This window comes from Penicillium cosmopolitanum (assembly GCF_028827165.1).
Source record: "Penicillium cosmopolitanum strain IBT 29677 chromosome Unknown utg000009l:1.0-9042332.0:1.0-9050551.0, whole genome shotgun sequence".
Classification (NCBI taxonomy): Eukaryota; Fungi; Ascomycota; class Eurotiomycetes; order Eurotiales; family Aspergillaceae; genus Penicillium; species Penicillium cosmopolitanum.
The window spans coordinates 3,028,121-3,049,964 of NW_026622679.1; the positions used below are offsets into that span (position 1 = coordinate 3,028,121).

The window sequence follows — 21,844 nt, forward strand, 5'->3', positions numbered from 1 at the left end:
CTTTCAACCACTCAACTCCACTCTCCCTCTGGGTTCGAGGTAGAGCTATCTTCAGCTTCCCTCGTTTTTCCTCCCTGGGAAGCATCCTACCTTACCTACTCCTCTTTATATTTCAACTTTCCGAGAAAAAGACAAAAAAAACAGAATTCTCTCGCTCCTTCGACTATACCATACCATCCAACTCAGTTCACGCCTCGACTCAAATACTAGCAAACCCCCGTGCGCAGCCTCCAGCGATTACGTCCAGCCTATCTCGACCGAGATCTCCCAAAAAACTCCCCGTGCGAACTTGCCCACCATTGATGAGACCTTCCGACAGTCTTTCCCTCTCGATTGCGCCAGCTGTAGCCTTGCCCTAAACCAACGACTCACGAAACCTTCACCTCAATCCTCGCAGTAGCGCCAACTGTCCCATTTCCAAAGCGACTTGTCCGTAAATCGTCATAATGGGCATTGAGAAATTTAACCCCTTCAAGAAGGATAGACAGAACTTCCCGGGCGTTGTCATCCCGCTGGCTGATGCTCCAGCTCGTCCGAAGCCAGCACTGACCGACGATGAGAAGCAGGCCGAGGAAGCAAACAAGTCCCTGGAGCGGGCTTCTTCGTCCGAGAATGGCTCCTCTGGCGGTTCTGTAAATGAACCTTCTCATCGGACCATCGAGTCTTTACGTGCGGAGGTTGAGTCTGACATTGCCGCATCGGCACATGACTCCGTATATGATCGTATGTCTAACTCCTATCCGTGGTTACAGTCCCAGAAGCGCCCGTTACTATGATATGGTGATTGAGTGTTTTGCTTTTTTCAAAATCTAACTGCTTTGATCATCTAGGTAAGGCGAAGGTTATCAACAGTGCCCTCATGGATATTGGCATGGGCCGTTACCAGTGGCAATTGTTCTTTCTTTGCGGCTTTGGTTGGCTTGCAGACAAGTAAGTGCTTTTTGTTCTAAACTCCGAGTCTATTTTTCATTGAATAATTGGCTAACATATTTTACTAGCCTCTGGCTCCAGGTAAGAAGACAAAATAATACCAAATTCGGCTGTGTTGCATGCATCAAAACTAACTTGACTAGGGTGTTGCCCTTACTCTGACCCCTATCTCTTATGAATTTGGGATCTCAGAATCTGAGGTCCGCTTCACCACCTGTGCTCTTTTCCTGGGTCTCTGCATCGGCGCCTCAAGCTGGGGTATTGCTTCTGATATTGTTGGTCGTCGCGTCGCCTTCAACACCACTCTGTTTCTGGCCGGTGCCTTCGGCTTGGCCGCAGGTGGTGCCCCCAACTGGATTGGGTATGTTCTATCTGTCAAAGACTGATTTCAGTCTTGTTCGTGGCTAACAATTCATTAGTGTCTCCGCCTTGTACGCTTGTTTGGGTCTCGGTGTCGGTGGTAACTTGCCTGTCGATGGCGCTCTTTTTTTGGAGTTCCTGCCTATGGCCTCTGGAAACATGCTGACCATGCTGAGTGTGTGGTGGCCCATTGGCCAGTTAATTTCTAGTCTGCTTGCTTGGGCTTTCATTCCTACTTTCAGCTGCGAGAGTGCAGAGAACTGCACCAAAGAGCAGAACATGGGCTGGCGTTATCTGGTCTTGACTCTGGGTGCTATCACATTTTGCATGTTCATCGCCCGCTTCTTCTTTTTCCATCTCTACGAGTCGCCAAAGTTCCTTCTGTCCCGCGGCCGTCAGGATGAGGCTGTCGCTTCCGTCCACGGTATCGCCTACAAGAACAAGACTAAGACTTGGCTGACTACTGAGATCCTGAACGAGATTGGTGGACACCCCGAGACAAAGGAGGAAGAGAAGCTTGGTTTCGCTGACATTATCAAGCGCTTCTTTTCCAAGTTTTCTATGGAGCGCATCGGACCCCTGTTCAACAACAAGCGACTGGGAATTACCACCGTCATCCTCTGGTTCTGCTGGGCCACCATCGGTATGGGATATCCTCTGTTCAACGCTTTCCTGCCCCAGTACCTGGGCAGCTCCGGTGGCCAGACCAACTCGGCCTATATCACCTACCGCAACTATGCCATCACCTCCATCGTCGGTGTTCCTGGCTCCCTTCTGGCTTGCTACACCGTGGAGGTCAAGTACATCGGTCGCAAGGGAACTATGGCTATCGCTTCTCTGATCACAGGCGTGTTATTGTTCTGCTTTACAGCCTCTACCAACGCTAGCGTGCAGCTTGCTTGCACTTGCCTCGAAGCCTTTTTCCAGAACATCATGTACGGTGTTCTCTACGCCTACACGCCCGAGGTTTTCCCTGCGCCGAACCGCGGTACTGGCACCGGTATCTGCAGCTGCTTGAACCGTATCGCTGGCCTATGTGCCCCACTGGTCGCCATCTACGCTTCAACTTCCAGTGCTGATGCGCCCATCTACGCATCTGGAGCCCTGATTTTGGCTGCATTTATAGCCATGGTTTTCCTCCCCATTGAGACTCGTGGCAAACAGACTCTGTAAAAGCAAAATATCGTTTTCGCTGTGTCAGCAATGGATCTCCCTTCTAAAAGATTCAGATGCCTTGTTCCACTATGCCTTCGAATCTATGTTTATATTTATGGCTATAAGGTGACGAAACTCGCCGCAGCTGAGCCTGGTGCCTTCTGTGAGATGGAATGAGGCGGGTCCTTTTCTTTGTTTTATTCTGGAATATTTTGATTTTTCTTGTATACTTGAGTGAGCGACAAGGCTCCTGAGTGGATATATGTGTGATACCATCGTGACTTTTGAATTGTATATCAGATTTGAATCTATATCATCATTCTTAAACCTCTTCCCTTGTATCATCCGCGCGACTGCTCAGGTGAACGGCAGGTACTAGGTATGATTCTAACCTTCTATGAAACTGGATCCGAGAGCAACATATTGAGGTCGAGCCCTACCCGACAGCACTACTAGTACGAATGATCAAAGAGAGAAGAACTTGAACAGACAAGACGAGCAAAGCTAAGTATGCAAATCCGACAAGCGTTTCCACTGCCTATAGGTCCAGGTTGAAATGCAATTGAAGGGGGTTTCCTCAAGGTAAAACAAGGAAACCAGAAATATGTGATAAAGACTGACAAAGCCCCTTGAAGATAAAGCCTAATAGACAGGAGAAGGCAAGAGGCACAAGAAGAACTCCGACCAGAATCCAATAAACCACTCGAACGAAAGGAAAGAACGCATAACGCAAAACGACCGTCGCCAGTCGAACCCATCGTTCACCGTTGCCCATTTCCCAGATTCCCAGTCAAACAAAGCCTTGGAGTATGTATGCTCTTCTTCGCCAGTTGATCCGATAACGCACAGTTCCGAAATGAGAGAGATAGATAGATGATAGATAGGAGAAGAGATGTGAGAGGAATGGGAAAATATCATGAGGTGAACTGCGTATATGAGAGGTAGGAAGGAAAAGCAGATGAGGGAAGAAAATATCATGCGACGTCGCTCGTGAAAAGAGAAAGAAAAAGAGAAAAAAGAAAACAAATATGAATGAGAGGCTGAAGCGAACCAAAGGACTGCTGAAGCACAATAAACTCGTATGTTGTACATAAAAGATCATGATCAGATCACCGGTTGATTGCGGCGACCGCGCTTTTCTAGCAGCGTTGCGCCATTCAAGGTGAGTTCGAAGGGCTGCTGGGCTCTTTGACTGATGCTGCTCTTGGCAGCGGCGGCGACATTCGCATCGTGCTGGCCATACCCTTGCTTGCGAGGCGGCTGTCGGTGAGCTTGTCGCGCCTGCGCGGCACTGCTCTGGGCACCGAGATTGGTGGAGCGAAGCTTAGCTTCCATGCCGGCCATTTCACCGCCGTTGCTGGGCTTGGCAACCTTGAGAGGCGGTTGGTCTGCAGCTGCGTCAAGTCTGGCGCGGTAATCGGGTTCGTCGTCATAACCTTCATTGAGAGCTCCAAGTGCGGACTGGAAACCGGCCACTGAGTTGCCGCTTTGGGCGGCCTGTTGGCGAACGTGTCGGCGGCGTTTGGTTTCTTCCTCCTGTCTGTGGACAGCGTAACCGACATCGAACACTTCACGCAGATTGAAGGCACCGGGTGAACGGAAGTCCATTCGGCGGTCTATGCCAGCAGAGGGAACATCCAGGGAGGCACGAGAGCTGGTGGGTTGGTATGGAGCTTGATCGGCGCCGATGGGGTCGAATTTCGGGCCTTGTTGGTTGACGGGGCCAAGGGTGTGGCCAGAGGCGGCGCATCAGCGGCCGCGGTGGTTTCCTCGTCGGTCTCTCGGATCCAAGGGTGGGCAAGGAACTCTTCGATGGTGAACCGTTTCTCGGGGTCGACAGTTAATAGGTGCGAAATGAGATCCTGGGCCGACTTGGAAATGTCGTCCCACCATGGTGACAGGAAGGTGTATTGGCCTCTCGCAACCTTCTCCGTGAGGACCTGGATACTCTCGTCGTAGAATGGAGGGAAACCGCACAAAAGTGTGTAGAGGACGCAGCCCATAGCCCACATGTCCACACTCTTTGAATACCGTTCATCCTTCACGATCTCGGGGGGCAGTATATCCAACAGTACCACAGGGGGTCATCGTTTGGCTGTCCCAGATCACCTTGGACAGACCAAAATCGGCGATCTTGATTAAACCGATACCGCCAGAGCCAACTCCTGCGGTGAATTCTCCTTCATCCTCCTTCTCTTCATCACCCGGTTGTTGGGGCTTGGGATTTTTGCTGGGGACGTGGGGGACAGGGTAGAAAAGGAGGTTCTCGGGCTTGATATCACTGTTCTGCTAGTTAGCTATGATTCAAGCCCCGCAAACAAGAGGATGAACCAACCGATGCACCACACCAGAGGTCTCGTGTAGGTATAAAATGGCTTTCGCGACTTGCAAGATCACGTGCCGGCTCAGGTTTTCGCTGAAGTATGTCAATCGCACGATTTGGTGGAAGAGCTCGCCACCGGGGCAAAGCTCAAGAATGATGTAGTAATATTGGCGGGATTCGGAAAAGTCGACCAGTTTCACGATGTTGGGGTGGTCCAAATTGCGCATGATCTGGACTTCCTTGAGGATGTTTGCTCGCTGTGGGGTAGAGATAAGACGTTAGTAAATGATCGACATAACCATATCAGGTGAAGGAAAGGATTAAAAAGAAAGAACACCAAATCCGCAGCGGCCAGGTAGCGGACCGGCCGCGACACCACATGAAGCGTTGATGAGAGTTTTGCGCACCTCTGCAGCCTTGGGAACCTTCTTGACGCTCGGATGAAGATGATCGGACTACAGAATAGATATTGGCGATGTGTTGCCACCTTTCCCTCCCGGACCAGAAATAATTGACAGGCAAGGAAAGGAAGATGCACCAGGGAAAAGAGGGAGGAGAAAAAAAAAAAAGAAAGACCGCCGGGTCACCCTACCTGATTGCTATTCATTTCAAATTTGCGGACAACCTTGATGGCGACTTCGTCACGCTGACCTGTCGAGTCCTTGGCACGATAGACGTTGCTGAAGGCGCCATCGCCCATTTTCTCAACGAGGATCCAGCGCTCGAGGCCGGGGTATTTCGGCATCTTGGAGCGGGATTCCTTCTCTTCGGCGACGATACGTTCAATTTCGACGGAGCGATCACGGCGGGAGTGGGAATCTGAAGGAGGTTGTGCGGTAGCGTGGGTATTCTCACGGAGATCCCCTGTGTCAAAGGACTCCAGGGCGGGGGAGAATTGACCCTGGGGTTGTGGCTGTTGCTCGGCGTGGATGGCAGATACGTCGGTGGTGGGTTCGGAATGAGGTGTTACAAAGCGAGCTTGTTTCCCATGCCGAATGAAGTTTTTGATGTTCTGTATTGTGCTCATGGTGGAGAGTTGGAAGAGCTAGGAGAGCTGGGAGAGTTGTAAGAGTTGTAAGAGTTGTAAGGTGTGGTGGAGGTGGAGGAGGGGAAGGGAGGGAGAAGCCGTTAAGACGTTGTTGGTCCCGCCCCAAAAAAGTTGGCAGAGTGGGAAGGGAAAAGATGGAGATTGGATAGGAGGAAGACCAGAAAGGAAAGGAAAAGAAATGCACCACTGCGCGCACACACACACACTTCAGCTTTTTTTGGGATTTGGAGAAAAGGGTGTGGGAGAGGAAAGAGGAAGAGAAGTAAATGGTAAAAGGGGGAAACCGGGATGAGGTCAGAATTGGACTTGGAGGGGTTGACTGACGGGTTGACGCCTATGACGCGGTAGGATCTTCGCCGATGTCATCGGTCACTTTAGTACTGACAGTAGTACTTGGTACAGTTAGGTTAGGGCACAGAGTACTGCTTGAAGCTTCCATTAGATTAATGCCTATATTAACTCGACTCAGCTTAGTACGGTACTTGTGCCTAGGATGTATGTATATTAGTACTAGTACTATCCGATATTCAATCTATCTGGTCTCCCCTCTCCTCGGTGATTCAGAGGGAGCGTCATGCTCGCCACAACCCCCCAGATTGCCCACCTTCATCAATGGCATCATACATAATCTCCCCCCAGTCACTGCGGAACCCAAGCCTGATTTCCCGGTCCCTATGATCATGATCATGATAGGATGGCTCGACTCCATCCATTCACTCCTCTAGCTCTACCCCCTCCGTGTGCCGATATGTACTGGTTGTAGGATGTGGATAGCTCTGAAGCAAACCTGAGACGTGCATGTTCTCTACTCCATACAGCAGTGGAATGTGAGCGTGGCGCGTTGCGAAGAGACCTGCATCAAGTCAAGGAGCCAAACATGTTGGCAGTAAGGAGCAGAGGCGCAACAATCTGAAACATGCCCAAATTGATTCCTAAATTCCTTTCCTTTCGAATTCTGGATTTCGATCCGATCGGAGGTAGCCTCAGGAGAGTTCCAGAATCCAGGAACTCCCCCACATGGAGGTGGATGTCGACGTGGACGTAGATAGGTAGATACGTACAAGGCTAGACTGCTGTAGACTGCTGTAGACTGCTGTCGACTGCTGTAGACTACAGATCAACAGGAGAGAGGGGCCAAAGAGACGAAACACCTTTCATCTCCTTTCATCTCCATTCATCTCCCAAGTGATCCTACAAGAAATACTAATACTCATACTCAATACTATCTACTCCGTACTGAATACTGAATACTCCCCCCTCTCCACCTCCTTCCACCTCAAATCGTGCACCCCCCCCCAGCCACTCACATTCACCCACCTCGAGGCTTTGCCTTCTCCTTCGCCTAGCCCTTCACTGTCCTTTTGATCGACTCCCTTGCATCTTGCAGAAACACCCGGCGATCCATCGTTTTGCCATCCTTATCTATCACCTTTGTCGCCTCGTCTCCCCGTCTTCTTTATACGCTTCTTTGACCCATAACGTCTGCCTATTCACTGTGAGACGCCTCTTCAGATTGTCCCGCGATGGGATCCCTGCGACCGTTGACGGCCGCGCCATTCATCTGAAGAAGAATCAGGAGAAAGGAAATTGACATGCGATAAACCTTCCATTATTCTGATCGCATCCCACATCTTCTCACCTCTCACCTCACACGTTTTGAGATGCCTAGCCTGGAAGTGATGAGCGGCCCGTCGGTGGATTCATCAGGGCGACCGCTCTTCAGGTCCCACAAGGCCCTCCCGCGGAGGGGTATTAGCACTATCGTCGCTTCCCATGATTCTATCGACCTTGCCCAACCGGCCTCTCCGGATCAAAATGCTACAGTTGCGCCGGCTCCTCCGTTGACTCCGCCTGGTGCAATCCCGGACCAAAACATGGACGACCGCGACCACAATCACAACCACAACCACGATCGCGATCGCACTCCCCGCAAGACCGACGAGTCCGCCTCAGAGAATCACTCGACCGGTATGGTGACGCCTCGCCGACCATCAAAGCCCCCGACTCCCGATGTGACGCCACCTCGCACGACTTCGACGAAAAGACCGACCCTCAATCAGCTTGGGAATTTCCTATCCTCTTCCTCGCGGGCCGAGTCCTTTCAAACAGCTTGCGAGAATATCTCATCGGATGGCGATATGGACACACCGGTGCGAACCCCTCGATCTCGGAGCGTTTCGCAAAAGACTGGAAGGAGGATTCCCTCTTCCTCAAGGCAGCCCCTCGCAAATGGGACGACGATGTTGCGGGCAACACTTGCCGGGCCCAAAGACAAAGACACTCCTCAATCCGCCTCCCAGCCACTCAGCGAAACGGATTATGAGACAGGATTCGAGTCGTTCGATGGAGAATGGGCGAACCCGGCGGACGGATCACCGACTCCACTTCCTGGCAAGCGCAGAGCCTCGAAAGCCACCGCAACTAAAAGTCGGCAAAGTTCTAAATTGGCCTCGGATAATGACACGCTGGACGTGCTGAATCTGAATGCCTCGCTGATGCGCGAACAGACCCTTCGCGGTAGACTCAAAGAACCCTCCAGTCTATCAGCAAGTCCTTCCATGGAACGTTTCCGGGCAGAAATCGGTTGGCCATCCCAGGAAGAGCCAGACTCCCGCCGGTTATCTGGTATCTCTTCGACATCTACCGTTGAGGCCGTGATCATCGACTCTCCTAAACGAGCGCAGAGACTACTGCGGCATACCGAGAAGAGAGGCTCCCTTAGATCGGCGAGCTCGCCTGTGACAACTTCAGGACGCACGTCCACGCTATCCAACTCTGATTCGCAACAGCATCGTCTTGTCCATAAGGCGGGTCGCATATCCGAGCAGGACCGTCGCAGTATATCATCAGACGTCTCCTTCTCCTCAAAGACCACAACGAGCGCGCCCCACGCCTCAGTTGACATAATCCCCGTCGTCGTTGTACCAGAGAGACGTTCTTCCCTGAGGTCGGGACCAAATAGTCACATTTCGTCGAAGCCTACGTCTCAGCGATCCAGCCAGCGGGCCCCAGTGCCATCGAAGGGATCGGGTTCCATAGACGTTCCTCGGCAGCGAAAGCGAACCATGTCGGATTCAGCATCTGCACGGTCCCGAGACACTAGCTCTCGAGGTCGCCCTGTTGGTCGCCCTGTCATTCCGCCTCGTAGCTCGTCGCTCTCTGCTCCAACAAGCCGTAACAATTCGCGGGCCACATCTCTCACATCGGATAGCTTGCGCAGTCACACAATTGCCATGGACCTGGAGATGCAGAAACGACTCGAGAAGCAGCCCGTCTCTCCGCCCCGCCACAATGTTCTTGACTCCCAACACCAGCCGTCGTGCCCGCCCCAAAGCAAGAGCCTTTTGCCTGCACCCAATCTGCCAGCCCTTATGGTTAGCTCGACTGACGATATGGCGACCCTGCGCCCTCCATCGTTACCGTATACGCAATGGTCGATTCCGTCTTCATCTCCTGGACCTGTCGAAATTCGAGAAGCAACCGCCGTCAGCCTGTTTCCGCACAATAACCGGTCGCTGCTCTTGGTTAACCAGCCTCGAATGGCCCCTGAGACATGCGTGCTCCAGGCTTTCCACAACCCCGGATTCTACCCGCGAACACCAGAGATGCCCACCGGAGCAGCTGATGATCCGTTGATCGGTCTGTCTTCGCACCTAGCAACGGCCCTCGTCGACTCCCCACTGAAGAATCCACGCCCACCACCGAAGCCTCCAGTTTCCAAGCCTCTGCCACCGATTCCCACCCACCAGCAAGCTGGAGATGTCAGCCAGGACAGAGATGGCGGTGCACGCCTAGGTCGTCGCTGGAACTCGGTTCGCCGCCCTTGGGGCGCCAGACCACGATCGGAATCCTTCAATGCCATTACACGGACGCTGTCCATGCGATCAGCCAAAAACCGGACAGCAGGATTAGAGATGGACAGTAACCTGCACCCTTTCTGGCGACCGCGTGGATTCTGGGATGATATCCCCGGATCCCCCGAAAAGGGAAGATCCGCTCGTCAAAGTGTCCACGGCCCTGACAGTTCTTTGGTCGTCAACAACTCACTCGGTCTGCCCCAGCAACGAATTATCTTCGACGGACCACCTTCGCTGGCACGCCGCAGCCCCGAGATGAGACGAGTGCTGGACTATAACGCTAGTCGCGGCAGTCTGGTCGATCGGGGCATGATTCGGTCCCCACTGTATCAGCACCGCTACCGTGTCCTTCCTCAGGTTAGTCGATGGGGCCTGCGTCTTCGATCAATGTCGTTGCGCAATGTGCGAACCCGTCTCCGGCGTCTGCGCCTGCGACGAGATGAGAGGAAACGAGCTGCTCGCCGCGAGACCCTTAAGCAGAGCATTGGGGGACCGGTTTATGTGGCGTCTAGCACCACCAATGGAGTCGCCCGCTGATTTGCTATCCACGCCACGTTAAACCATGCATTTTGCCTGGATATGTTCCACATGACTGAATTTTTTTACGATGATCCTGCATCTGGGAGTCAATCGATCTGCTTTGCCCCTGTTTCTCTGTTATGAATGTTTGATGTTTATGTTTTATGTCTCTGTTTTTGTTTCTGTTGTCCCCCCCCCCCCCCTTCCCACTTTGCGTGCATGGGTTCAAGCCTTTCCGCTACGAGATCTACGAATTATTTACGACGCACGCTGACGACTCGATGACTTATGCTTATGCCCACCCTGCGCCTGTTATGTTTTGGCCTACTTGGAAGATGTACCATAAGCAATTCCGCGTTATCTGAACATGCATTTCTAGCCCATGATGAAATATAGCCCTGTTTTCTTCTATGCAAATATGCGCCTTTGTAGATTGATTAATGGTAGTACTACCCTGCAAGAGAGATAGAGAACTCCAGCTCCTCCTGGTATGATGTTATAGGGTATGGCAGTACAACCTCCGTATCACTGTCGCCCTCCCCAATATCCCCCTCTCCCGACCCCTCGCCCTCGTTTCCCTCGCCCAGATATACTCGACCGTCCCCGGATCGCGAGAGAGTTGTATTCCGCCTCCCTTTCCCTTCGAACCCTTTGGTCTTGAGGTGTCTCAGAGCCCCCACTCGCCCTTCCCTCTCCCGCGCCCCCGGCACGGTTCTCCTCACCAGACGAGCTCTTTGTCCGTGACCGCTTCAGCATCGCCTCCCAGGCAGGAGGATCGAGAAATGGTTGCGGGGGCGCAGCGAAGTCGAACTCAATGCGCGTGAGATTACTTGATCTGTCATCTCCGCTCTCTGGATGGCTCGCAGGCTCGTCTTCGGTTTCCGGGTTGCGGGGCGCTTTCATGCACGTCTCAGCCGCCACGGCGCTCGGATTGAGGAGTTGATATGTGCGGGTTCGAGGGGAGCTGCTATTTGTCCTTGGAGGGAGTAGGGTCCGCTTTTGAGGAATTATCAGAGGGCGAGAGGAGGGCATTTCCAAGGGGGGCTTGGGGGTGGTTGAAGGAGTTTAGTCTGGGTTAGAGAAGCTTCTGAGGAATGATGTCGATGTGGGGAGCTCCCGATGGACCCAGTGAGACCCAGTCATTTCTATGGAGTAGCGGTCCACACTTGACCGGCCGCTTATCATCGCCCTAGGTATACTTCAACTTGGTGGGGTACAGGTTAAATGAAATTTCATCTTGAAGCTAATTATCTGTGTTACAAAAATAGTCCCGAGTCCATAGTTCTCGAGCATACTGTCTGCCACATTGCCCTTATACCCGCGGGCGGAGACGTACTTTCAGTCCGAAGTTGGGCACATAGAACTCTTCGAAAGAGAGGGATCCGATCAATGGGCCCTGCGAGGATCCCTCCGCTCCGGAAAGAATGTCAAAGCGAATCAATAACTCGGCAATGACCAGCTTCATCAGGGCACTTGCCATCCACCGGCCGGGACTGCAATAAGCATGAACGAGTCAGCTGAGGATTCTCAGGGGGTTGGTATTGAAATGATGGAATACAAGCATATCAGTATGGTGGATATGAGCTTAAGGACTTACCAGGCATGCACACCCATTCCAAAAACAAGATAATCGGGGCTTAGATCGACTAGCCTGGTGTTTGTTGCCCCAGCCGCTGCACGCTTCACAAATCGATAACCATCGAAGGTCTCTGGATCCTCGTAATATGCACTGGACCGCTGGATCCAGCTGCTCGGTACGCCGACATGGGTTCCAGGTTTGAGAGTTATCCCTGTATGTATGTAGGGTCCAAATGTATCAGCCACAGAATCAAATAGTGCAAAAAGAACGAGAGTATATAAGGAGGCCCGGGATTAGTTGAGAGTTGAAGGTGGCCGACCATTGGAGAATTCAAGTGCTTTGACACAGACCCGGTGAGCAGATACTGCAGCAATTGATCTTTTATCAGCTTTTGAACTGGTCGTCCCAGGGCGCTGGTCAGGTGGACATACTGGCTGCAGGTGGGTGCAGACGTTGGCATTCCTTCAGAAAGCTATCAAGAAGTATCATTCGATCACAGGCCGGGACGGTGGCTCCATATTCGGCAAGGACAGCTTCAACCTCCTCTCGCAGTGGTTGAATGTACTCTGGTTGCCGGGCTAGCTCGGCCAAAGCACCGTAGAGAGCCTGTTGATGATCAGCGCCTCGGGGTTTCATTACAAGATTGTGTGTTGGATTAAGACCCACGTAGCCAGTCGTATATATGAAGGCAAACTGGAGCAAGAGCATCTCCCCAAGGACCTCAGGGTAGCTCCATCGATGACGAAGTACCGAGCTTTCGAACAGCCACCGAAAGATCTCAACCTATGAGCCACGGTCAAGAAAGCTCATTTTTTTGTGTAAAACTTGGAAGCTATTAGATGAATCATCTTGAAGGAATTACTGACTGGCTTATCTGTCGACTTGAAATCGTCTTTATCATTTATATTCCCCGGGCATGCCATCTCATCGCGGTACTCAGCCGCTCGAGCATCGAAATGCTTGAGCAAAATTTTACGTGATGCGTGCATATCCCAGCGTGTACCTATTGTAGCTAGGCGGCTGATAAAGCCGCCTATATATCTGAAGATTGAAAGTCATTAGGTTCTAATCTTGGATCATAGACAGCGAATTGGGTTAGTACTTTTTCAACCAATCTGGGACAAGAAATTGCACTCGGGTAGTCATAATCATTCCCAGGATATGTTCCTTGACAGCTCTGAGGTATTCCTCATTGTTTGCGAGACGTTCGCCTACCATGGCATAGCTACCACTGCGGGCGACGACCGAGTATGCGAATTCGAAGCAACTGATCGTACATTCTGGAATGAGAGCATTAAGCATATATAAATTTGAGATCAATGGCAAAATTAAACCTACCACCGCTCTCGTCAAATTGTAGAGCACGCAGCTGGGTTAGTATCGCCTCGCTCATTGCCGGTATATACCGATCCAGATGCTTGTGCACAGTTCCACGAATGACACCAGGAGTAGTCTTCGCGACCGCAGGCCACCCTCCACCAGGAGGGAAATACCCAGGCATGACGTGAGAAATCTGAAGGAGCTTTTTCGAAATTTAGTGCCGAGACCCAGAGTCCAATGCAAGCTCAAGTAGGAAGGGAGCGCGAAGCCCTCACCTGGTCAATCCATGGCTCCGGAGATGCGACAGCGCTTCCGGTGTTTTTCAGTTCCTCAATTAACTCTGGATTGCAAACGATGACCTGGCCAAATCGGAAGGTACGCGGGATTTCGAAGAGTCCGTCAAAGAACCGGTCGTATCCTCTTTTGATGAGTCCCGGCCCCTCCACAAGGAACCGGTAGTGTTGGTAGATAATCGCACAAGGGCATGTAGCTATCACAAAAGGAATGTTACTCTGCCAAAGCACGTTCTTGAGATCAGTTTGGGAGATTTCTCGCTGATTTCATAGGGTACGGTTTTATTGGACCTGGATATGAAACGAGAATACTCACGTTGGCCAGTTGACTGGACGTAAAAATTAAGGAAAATACTAGTATAATCACACAGACAAAGATAACACAGGCACCAATGAAAATAGCCACGGTTCCAACTGGAGGTTCAAGCCATCCAGACCATATAAAATGTAATAGAGCCATTGTGAGCCTCGTACCTGAAGTCAGAAGAAGAGGGGCCTAGCAAGAGTGAAAGGGGAGGGGAGGGGAGAGCATTATAATGGCTGAGCAGAAAATCTGGCGCAGGGGAATCCATTACAAGATGACTAGGCAACCAGAGTGTCATTGAGTCGATGGTGGCATGGTCCCCACACTTCAGACTATGTAAATCGACAAGGGAGCCCACTTCTGTGAATAGAAAAATAAGCGTGTAACTTCAAGGCTATACATGTGCAATGGCCAATCTAACGTGGCGGACCTGATAATGTGACTTTCAATTGCAGCTGTACAGGGCTTTTGTTTCAATATTGCATGCGGCTACTGTCGAATCGGGCCGAAAAAAGAAGTAAATTGACATAGGGCTTCATATACTGTGACACGGCTCCATCGCCACAATGCCGAGTAGGAAACTCGTTAAAAAGTCATAGACAAGGAAACGTCAGACCATAATGACCTGAAGTAAGGTGGGGAAAAGAAGAAAAAATAACTAAAAGAAAACTCCCAGTGAGGTATCAACGATTGGGTCCGTGTGGTATAGTAGTACAAACAGAGACGTGCACAAATTACTCCCGCAAAATAATAACAACGCCAGAGAATCAGAAGAGCCAAGCAATTGCTTTATGCAATGCCCTGTGGCTCCATTCCGCCCATAGCGGAGTATGAGTAAGGCAAGTCGACCAGGCCGTCGAGCAGCCAGTTAAGCGGGTCGAAAACCTCGTAGTTCGGTTCCATGAATCCGCTAGGAAGTCCGCCAACGCCAGTACCTGGCGCCTGAACCCCCAGGTTGGCTGGGATTATTGGTGCTGGTGCAAGGCTTGGATCGCCACCGGATATACCAGGCGTGGATGTAGATGTGTGTAGAGGGCCGACGGATGACGTTGCGGATGAATCGGCTGCTGAATCGGGGTTGGTCGGGTTTTTGAGATAGGCTTCGCGAAATTAGTATGATTTCTAGACATGATATGGGGACCAAGTACTGACCTTCAATGTTTCGACCCTTGGTTCTGGCATCCTCTCGCCATCGCCAGACAGAGTCGAAGAGTAGAGACATGCTCATTCGGCAGCGAACCTTCAGTCTCAGAGAATCATCCACGTCGGATCCGCTTGTTATCTGGGGGGCACCACTCAATCTCCACATCTGGGCCAGAACCTCGGCAAGACGTTCTGGCAGGTCATTGCTTGATACAGATACACCGCGAACAGCCCAAATGGTGCGGTTAAATAGACTTTTCGTGTATTCCATGTCAATGTGGGCGGCAAAGAAGCTCTTGCTCAATTTGAGAAGAGTGCAGCCGGCAGCGACCATCATTTGGTAAACGTAGTATGGGGTATAGGATAGAACTGGTCCAACTTCAGTCTCAAGCTTCATTGCCACCTCAAGGAATGATGTGGTTGCAACGTAAAGCGAAAGGAGACGCTCCCGGTAATCTTTCGCGGAAGGGTCATCCAAGAACGCTGACAGATGGAGATGAAGATTTGAAGCACGAAGAAATAGATCGGTGATACCTAGTTTGTAAATTAGTTTTGCATAGCCGGAGGTGAGACGAGTCTCGTCTTACAATCGTTTTGTCCTTTGAAGTGTTCTTCAAGTTCGTCAAAATCCCGCGAAAGGAACGAAAGCAAGGTGCTTCTCTCCCGATCGCTAGTCAGACCGACGGGATCACGTCGGTTTGTATATAGTGCTCTGGTGATCTTATCGCAGAATTCCTCGATCTCCAACCTAGATCGGATTTCCCCGGGTAGTTTGAAGTTGGGGTCCGAGGAATCATTCGAGGATAATGTCCAGTCGTAGATTGTTGACGGTGGTTGACCGTATCCAGTAGAAACTCTGAAAAGGAAATGAGAAGATGTTTCAAGGGGGAAGTGAGTAGTGTAGCATACCTTTGTGCAACTATGTTACAAATGGCCCACGTGCGTACTTTATCTCTAAGCTCATCTTCAATAAGTTCCACACGGAATTTGCTGAAGTCTTGGCTGTGGGATGGCCGATGAAGTCCAAGCTGCATGGCAACCTGGATCATCATTCCGCAAAGCATAAATGTCGGATCAGTGGACGTACTGCTCGTGGGAAATGGCCACGAGCATAGCAAACAGAGCGCCTTAACAACATGATAGCTTTGAGGAATGTCTGCTAGAGTGCTCCATACCAGGCGAGTGACAGGACCTGCAAGAGAGTTCAACAAGCCAGTGTCACCCTGATATCGCCTAGCACCAACACTAATAATCGTCCAAAACAGCAAAGGTGAAGCAGCATAGTAATCGTCCGGGGATTGCTGTCGGTCTAAGAACGGTAAAAAAGGATGGCTGTAGGTGAAGAACCTATTTTTTCAAGAGTTAGATCCGGTAGTGGATATCAATGTGATCGCCGGTGTCTTACATGTTGAACAGCTCCGTTACTTTCTCTGGAGCGATCATAACATCTTCGAGTCGCTTGAATTGTTGGCTTCCATTCCGCATATAGTTCGATCCATCAAATCCTGATCGCAGGTCAAGTAGCGATGCTACGGCTTCCTGGGAACCCATGTATTGGTCCGACGATACGGCGAGGGGGTTTGATAGACGCCAGCGGGGCTGACTTGGCTGGACTCCTGCTTGGGCGTCAATTGGCCTGCCGGTATAGGTTGCTGGGGAAGTGGTGTCGAAGAAGGGTTGGTCAAGATTTGTTTTCTCAATTCGATAATCTCGCGTTCCATCTCGGCATTGCGGCTACGTTTCCCAACCCGCTTGAAATTCGACTCGATTTTGCAGTCCAGTTTCAGCCGACGGCATCGAGAACAATCAACCCACGGATCTTGGACAACATCGCAACGGAGCTATGAAAATGCAGAAGTCAGTTTAAGGGATTGTTCTTGTTTGGAAAAGAGCGAAACATGTCATCACCGCTCCGACAGATGTCGGCCAGCGTCGCATGATTTCGCGCGAACTGGGCTGCACATACCTTTTGTTGTCGACATTCATTACAGGCACGCTTCACGGGTTGGCGCCTCTTGTCATCACGACCGTCGATATCCTCCGCCTCGTCAATACTCCCCGGTGAGCTGTCGATCCCCGCCATGGTCACATTGCGTTTGCGATTCTGCATGTCGGAAGCAGCCATGGAGACTGGCGCATGATTAACGCCCGCCATTACGGGATTTATGACAGCTGTAGCATTATCAATCCCGACTGTTGGATCGAAGGTAGGGTTCTGGGACCCTCCGATTCCGTTTGATCGGCCAAAAGACGCCAGGCTGATGACGTTGATGCAGGCCGAATCGAGTTTTTCGAGCGGGACAAGGGTGACTTGTCCGGTGAGACACAGATGATGCAGGCAAGTCGCTTGAAGGTACAGGCACGACAGTCGATTTGTTTCCAAGACAAATTGAACCGCAAGCTCTCCGCACGGCGATTGCAGACTTGGAACTGGAACTTTGAGCGCCGCGCTCTGGTGGGTGACTCAGCGCGGGGAGGTATCAGGTGACTCCGGCAAGGCGGTAAATCGGATTCCCTTCACCAGATTTCAGAACAGATTTTATCCTTGGGGATTGAATTTTTGAGAAAGATATTGTATTATCTCGTGTTTTAAGTTTCTGAATGAAGAACTAATATTTCTTGGCAAATAATCTTCATACTGATTTTTATCCCAATGGCTTCCATTCATGCAACTAGCTCGTCTTGAAAGTCATAGCTCACGTGCAGCATGGCCCTTTCGCAACGACCACCCGGTGATCCACCGTGGAAGGTGGGTAGCTCATTTCGACTAGCGGCTGATCGATTCGCCCGGAGAAATCGAGACCGGTTCTCGCTTAAAGGAATTTCATCTAGAAGATGACGTGCTCAGGAAGGTGGAGTCGTGCGGTGAACGACTGTTTTCTGTTATCGTATCCCTGCAGGGCTGTGTAAATTGGAGAGATAGACATAGTTTTGGAACAATAAAAAGAATAAACATGGATACTAGTACAACCTACCTAGGTACCCAGAAGAATAAATAAACCTGTAGCCAGTTATTAAATTTATCGTAGCCTACTTAAAGCTTAGGAAGATTTCCTAGAACTTGATTTGATGCGGTATCATCCAGCCTTCAAAAGACTTTTTTTAACGGTAGCCCCGGGACCACGACCATTCTCTGTATATCGCTGGCATGTACGAATGGCGCTCTTGTGTAATCAAGGTCGATTACTGAAATCTAAAGGTGAAGATAATTAAGTAATACTAGATAACACATAGACAAGTTACTGGTAATAGCAATAAAGGCACGACGTAAGTTTCTCTATCTCCAATGTCTGTCTGTACCCCAAGGGCTCGGACTGTTTCGAAAAACGGGCTCGTGTCTACTGCTTTGTAACGGGGCAACAACCAAAATATCATTATGATCTTCAATCTATGGAAATTGTCGCGCCCCGTCTTGTAGATGAGCAGATACCTCGGCCCGGGCATAACCTCTATTCAAGTCGGGCGGGTTACATTGGACTGAGCTCGGAGAAGGCTTAGCACCGTGACCCCTTCCAAGGTTCTCGTATAAACAACTTGAATGAATTATGAATGTACTAATAGTAGTCAAGCTACTAGTACTAGTAACTATGGAATTGGAGAATACTAGGATTGGAATTTAAGATCCCCCAGCAATATATCGTAGATACTAGTACTTAGTAGTAATACTAACTAACTAACTAATAGATCGTAGCACTATTTGTTTGCTACAGTAGGAGATCAACGTGTTCTTTAATTAGCAAAGGAGGCTAAAGTGTATGTATATGCACTGCTAGGCTCAAGATGAGGTCACTCTGGATGGGGGCGGGAGAACCCTTGGGAAGCTGCGAGGCAGTGCAGGCGTGTTTGATTGGCCTGTCCTCGCCCCTTCCCCGCTCCTCCCCGCCCCGCGCCTTCCCGTCAAGGAAATCGCATGGAACCTTCTGCTGCGGAGTCACATGTACTTCACCCGGGAGTTTTATTGGCTTGCTGGAACGGTGGAAGCTTGAATCTCATCATCAGCAAGGCTTAGCTAGGCGTTTTCCTCGGCTCACTTTCAGGCCCCTTAGATGCAACTGTTTCCTTCTTCATTGGTCCTGTCCAGCGCCCGGCCACGCCAACTCGGCCCCGATTGCCATAGGGTACAATAAACATTGATTGGATGGGACTCTGGCAACACCTGATATGATAGGATTCTCCATCCATGGGAGCCGCTCTGATCCGAAATTGATATAAATCCCCCATGCTCCTCAGGATCATCTGGCTTCTTCAACACAAACCCTCACCCCCATCACTCTACACGCCCTCACTCAAAGCTGATATCCCCCCCCCCTCCCATCCGCCGTTCACCTTGTCTGTGATCCCTTTCAAGATCAATCATCACTGATTCTACCAACCGCAACCATGGGCATGTCCACGGACATCAAGTCCCAGGAAACGCCCACCAAAGGCGCCGCCGGCAACGCTGACGCCAAGGAGAGGCCGCCCTCCTATACTCAAGAGGAGGAACTACTCCTCAACTTCCCCAAGCTGAACCTCAGCGACACAAAGAACCTACCCTCTCTCACCAGTACGGTGACGCGCGACCAATGTGTTGCCCATCTCAAATTTCTGGCTGTTCTGGCCGATCTGCGTGACATGGTCTCAAATAACGATGGTCTCTTCGGTATTTTCGACAAGCAAGCCGACATCCATCAGGACATGCCCCAAGCACTCAATGAATCCCGGGCTCGTATTCGCGAGAAACGCTGGGCCATATACACAGCTCGCGCCGTCGAGCGATACCGGAAGTGGTGGTTCACATGCGTCCCCATGTCTCGACCACATGTGACGATTTCCGATCTAGAAAGCCCCGAATATGAAAAAATTCTCGATAGCGAAACCCTGGTATTGTGGAGCGAAGAAAATCTGCCCCCACTCGGTGAGTCGAAAACTATATCCGTCATAGTATAACACAGGCGATACTGATTGAAACCTAGATATTCTGATGGTATGGCATTCTCATATGCTCAATCCCAGGGATTTCCTCGAGGACTGTATTCGTTATGGAAAGATGAGCACCTGGAGAACAGGATTCCCCTTTGAAGCAATAAATCGTTCCATCAACGACCGCACATTGGAGTACACTGTCAGCAAAAAGAGCATCCAAATGTTCAAGACACAGCTTCATATGGAATGGGATAACTTGGAGGATCCTCCCGGATTGGAAATTGAATGTCCCTCCTGTAAAAAGCCGATCACTGTGCTGTGGACCGAAGGGAATATGAGACCCGAGCTCAAAGAGCCATTCAGTGAATGCACGGGCTATGCAGACGCATCTTTCAAGATCAAGTGCGGCTCCTGTTCACATATTCTTGATCATGACCGACTTCGAGTTGCCAAGTTTCGCAAAGACCTTACGGAGCTGGTCACCTTCAATCGACCAATGCCAGGAACGATTTATAACTTGCACGGTATCCCCGCGGGCCCAACTCAGATGAAGACGTACCTGATTCATCGATCTATGATGTTTCCCAACCGTTTGATGGAGGCGGCCTCTAAAGATCTGCTCGCCTTTACCGATGCTAGAGTGGATTGGTGCAAGAACATTGATGACCTTCGCTCTCACTTGGAACTCAAGATCCGCGACGCCGCCATTCTAAAAAAGGCACACAGCGCTGGCCGTGGGAGTAAACCGGGAGAGAAAATCCATTTCCGTCGCATGATGTCTCATTACTGGGAGAACTTCAGCCCCTTCGGCCTTGACCTCGTTGGTGCAGTGATTCGTCAGGGTACTTTTGTCCAGAAGATGGATAACATCGACTGGCTGCATTCTCCCACTGTCATGGATACGGCCGAGCGTCTCATCAAGAAGTACGAAGTCTTTTTTGATATCATGCTCTCGAATCCAAGGAACATGGCTGTCCCCACTTTGGATGTCGATCTGGCCTGGCACACCCATCAGCTACAGCCCCGTCGGTACTTCCAGTATAGTATCCGTATCATGGCCGGCGGTCAACGCCGATTCATTGACCATGACGACAAAGTCGACGAAAACAAACTTTCCGAGGCCTTCGAATGGACGACCAAGATGTACCGCAGAGCCACAAACGGTGGAATCTACAGCGAATGTACCTGCTGGTACTGCGAAGCTACCCGCGCACCAGATCTGTACGATCGCCTTTTCAACCTAGGCTCGGCATCTCGTGCCCGTGACGCCGCGGACACGCTACATGATCGCAATGATATCTCCTCTGACCCAGACAAGAACCCTCATATTTCGGCGCACAATGCTGTCCGACCGACCACGTTGGCGGCCGAGGATTATCGCGTCGGGACTCTTCAGCGAATCCGCCTGCATCAGAACTATGAGAAGTCTGTTCGTCGGGCTGAAAAGCGTGGCCGTTCTCGCTCTGATGGCAAGAGATCTAATGATGGTGGCGTTGAGCCTTATTACTATACACCACTTGTCTGGGGTTACCCCATGTATGTACCTTATTACGGTCCATATATGTGTGACCCTGGCATCAGCGCAAGCTCATACCCGTGCAACCCGGGCTGCATGAATGTCAGTGCGGGTGGCGTTGGAAATTGTTGCTCGGGCACCTGTGGTGGAGGCGTTGCTGCTGGATCTTGTGGTGGCTTTGGCGCTGCTGGCTGTGCTGGAGGAACAGGTTCTGGCTGCGGAGGTGGTGGTGGAGGATGTGGAAGCGGAGGGGGAGGATGCGGTGGAGGCGGAGGCGGAGGGGGCTGTGGTGGTGGTGGCGGAGGAGGTGGAGGATGTGGAGGAGGAGGAGGTAAGTTCCATCACTTCATACTAAACTGGGTATATATGCTAACCAAAAACAGGTGGTGGCTGTTAATTACGTTGGCTTTTGAAGTTATGAGATACCTTGATATGATTCCGGTCACTTCGCAGCGTTGCTTTTAATGATTCAAGTTTGAGCGTCTCAGTCTTTGCTAGCTTGAAACCTACTGATATCGCTTTATTCTGGTCTATGGCTACTGAGTTCATTTGAATTTCCTTCCGATATTTTCCCTAGAGTATAGACGTTACC

General features: G+C 50.8%; 6 protein-coding genes across 6 annotated transcripts; 3 read left to right on the forward strand and 3 right to left on the reverse strand.

Moving 5' to 3' along the window:
* Window positions 1-446: 446 nt before the first annotated feature.
* Window positions 447-2,463, forward strand: N7509_009247 (uncharacterized protein; the record flags this gene model as incomplete). The annotated part of the gene is made up of 5 exons (XM_056633884.1): window positions 447-723; window positions 831-930; window positions 999-1,011; window positions 1,074-1,291; window positions 1,350-2,463. The coding sequence occupies 5 exons, from the start codon at window positions 447-449 to the stop codon at window positions 2,461-2,463; spliced, it is 1,722 nt and encodes a 573-aa protein (XP_056484504.1).
* Window positions 2,464-3,549: 1,086 nt separating this feature from the next.
* On the reverse strand, window positions 3,550-5,795 carry N7509_009248 (Serine/threonine-protein kinase srk1; the record flags this gene model as incomplete). The annotated part of the gene is made up of 6 exons (XM_056633885.1): window positions 3,550-4,099; window positions 4,165-4,493; window positions 4,555-4,726; window positions 4,781-5,025; window positions 5,104-5,223; window positions 5,361-5,795. 6 exons carry the CDS (start codon window positions 5,793-5,795, stop codon window positions 3,550-3,552), a joined length of 1,851 nt encoding a protein of 616 aa, XP_056484505.1.
* A 1,682-nt stretch (window positions 5,796-7,477) lies between these two features.
* Window positions 7,478-10,210, forward strand: N7509_009249 (uncharacterized protein; the record flags this gene model as incomplete). The annotated part of the gene is made up of 1 exon (XM_056633886.1): window positions 7,478-10,210. The coding sequence occupies one exon, from the start codon at window positions 7,478-7,480 to the stop codon at window positions 10,208-10,210; it is 2,733 nt and encodes a 910-aa protein (XP_056484506.1).
* A 431-nt stretch (window positions 10,211-10,641) lies between these two features.
* N7509_009250 (uncharacterized protein) lies at window positions 10,642-13,272 on the reverse strand (the record flags this gene model as incomplete). The annotated part of the gene is made up of 8 exons (XM_056633887.1): window positions 10,642-10,677; window positions 10,841-11,188; window positions 11,529-11,685; window positions 11,790-11,982; window positions 12,203-12,554; window positions 12,638-12,812; window positions 12,874-13,051; window positions 13,110-13,272. 8 exons carry the CDS (start codon window positions 13,270-13,272, stop codon window positions 10,642-10,644), a joined length of 1,602 nt encoding a protein of 533 aa, XP_056484507.1.
* Window positions 13,273-14,477: 1,205 nt separating this feature from the next.
* N7509_009251 (putative C6 transcription factor (Leu3)) lies at window positions 14,478-16,986 on the reverse strand (the record flags this gene model as incomplete). Its single annotated transcript, XM_056633888.1, has 7 exons — window positions 14,478-14,788; window positions 14,841-15,365; window positions 15,419-15,687; window positions 15,741-16,178; window positions 16,237-16,370; window positions 16,421-16,672; window positions 16,798-16,986. 7 exons carry the CDS (start codon window positions 16,984-16,986, stop codon window positions 14,478-14,480), a joined length of 2,118 nt encoding a protein of 705 aa, XP_056484508.1.
* A 2,225-nt stretch (window positions 16,987-19,211) lies between these two features.
* N7509_009252 (uncharacterized protein) lies at window positions 19,212-21,649 on the forward strand (the record flags this gene model as incomplete). Its single annotated transcript, XM_056633889.1, has 3 exons — window positions 19,212-19,728; window positions 19,787-21,583; window positions 21,636-21,649. 3 exons carry the CDS (start codon window positions 19,212-19,214, stop codon window positions 21,647-21,649), a joined length of 2,328 nt encoding a protein of 775 aa, XP_056484509.1.
* Window positions 21,650-21,844: the final 195 nt, after the last annotated feature.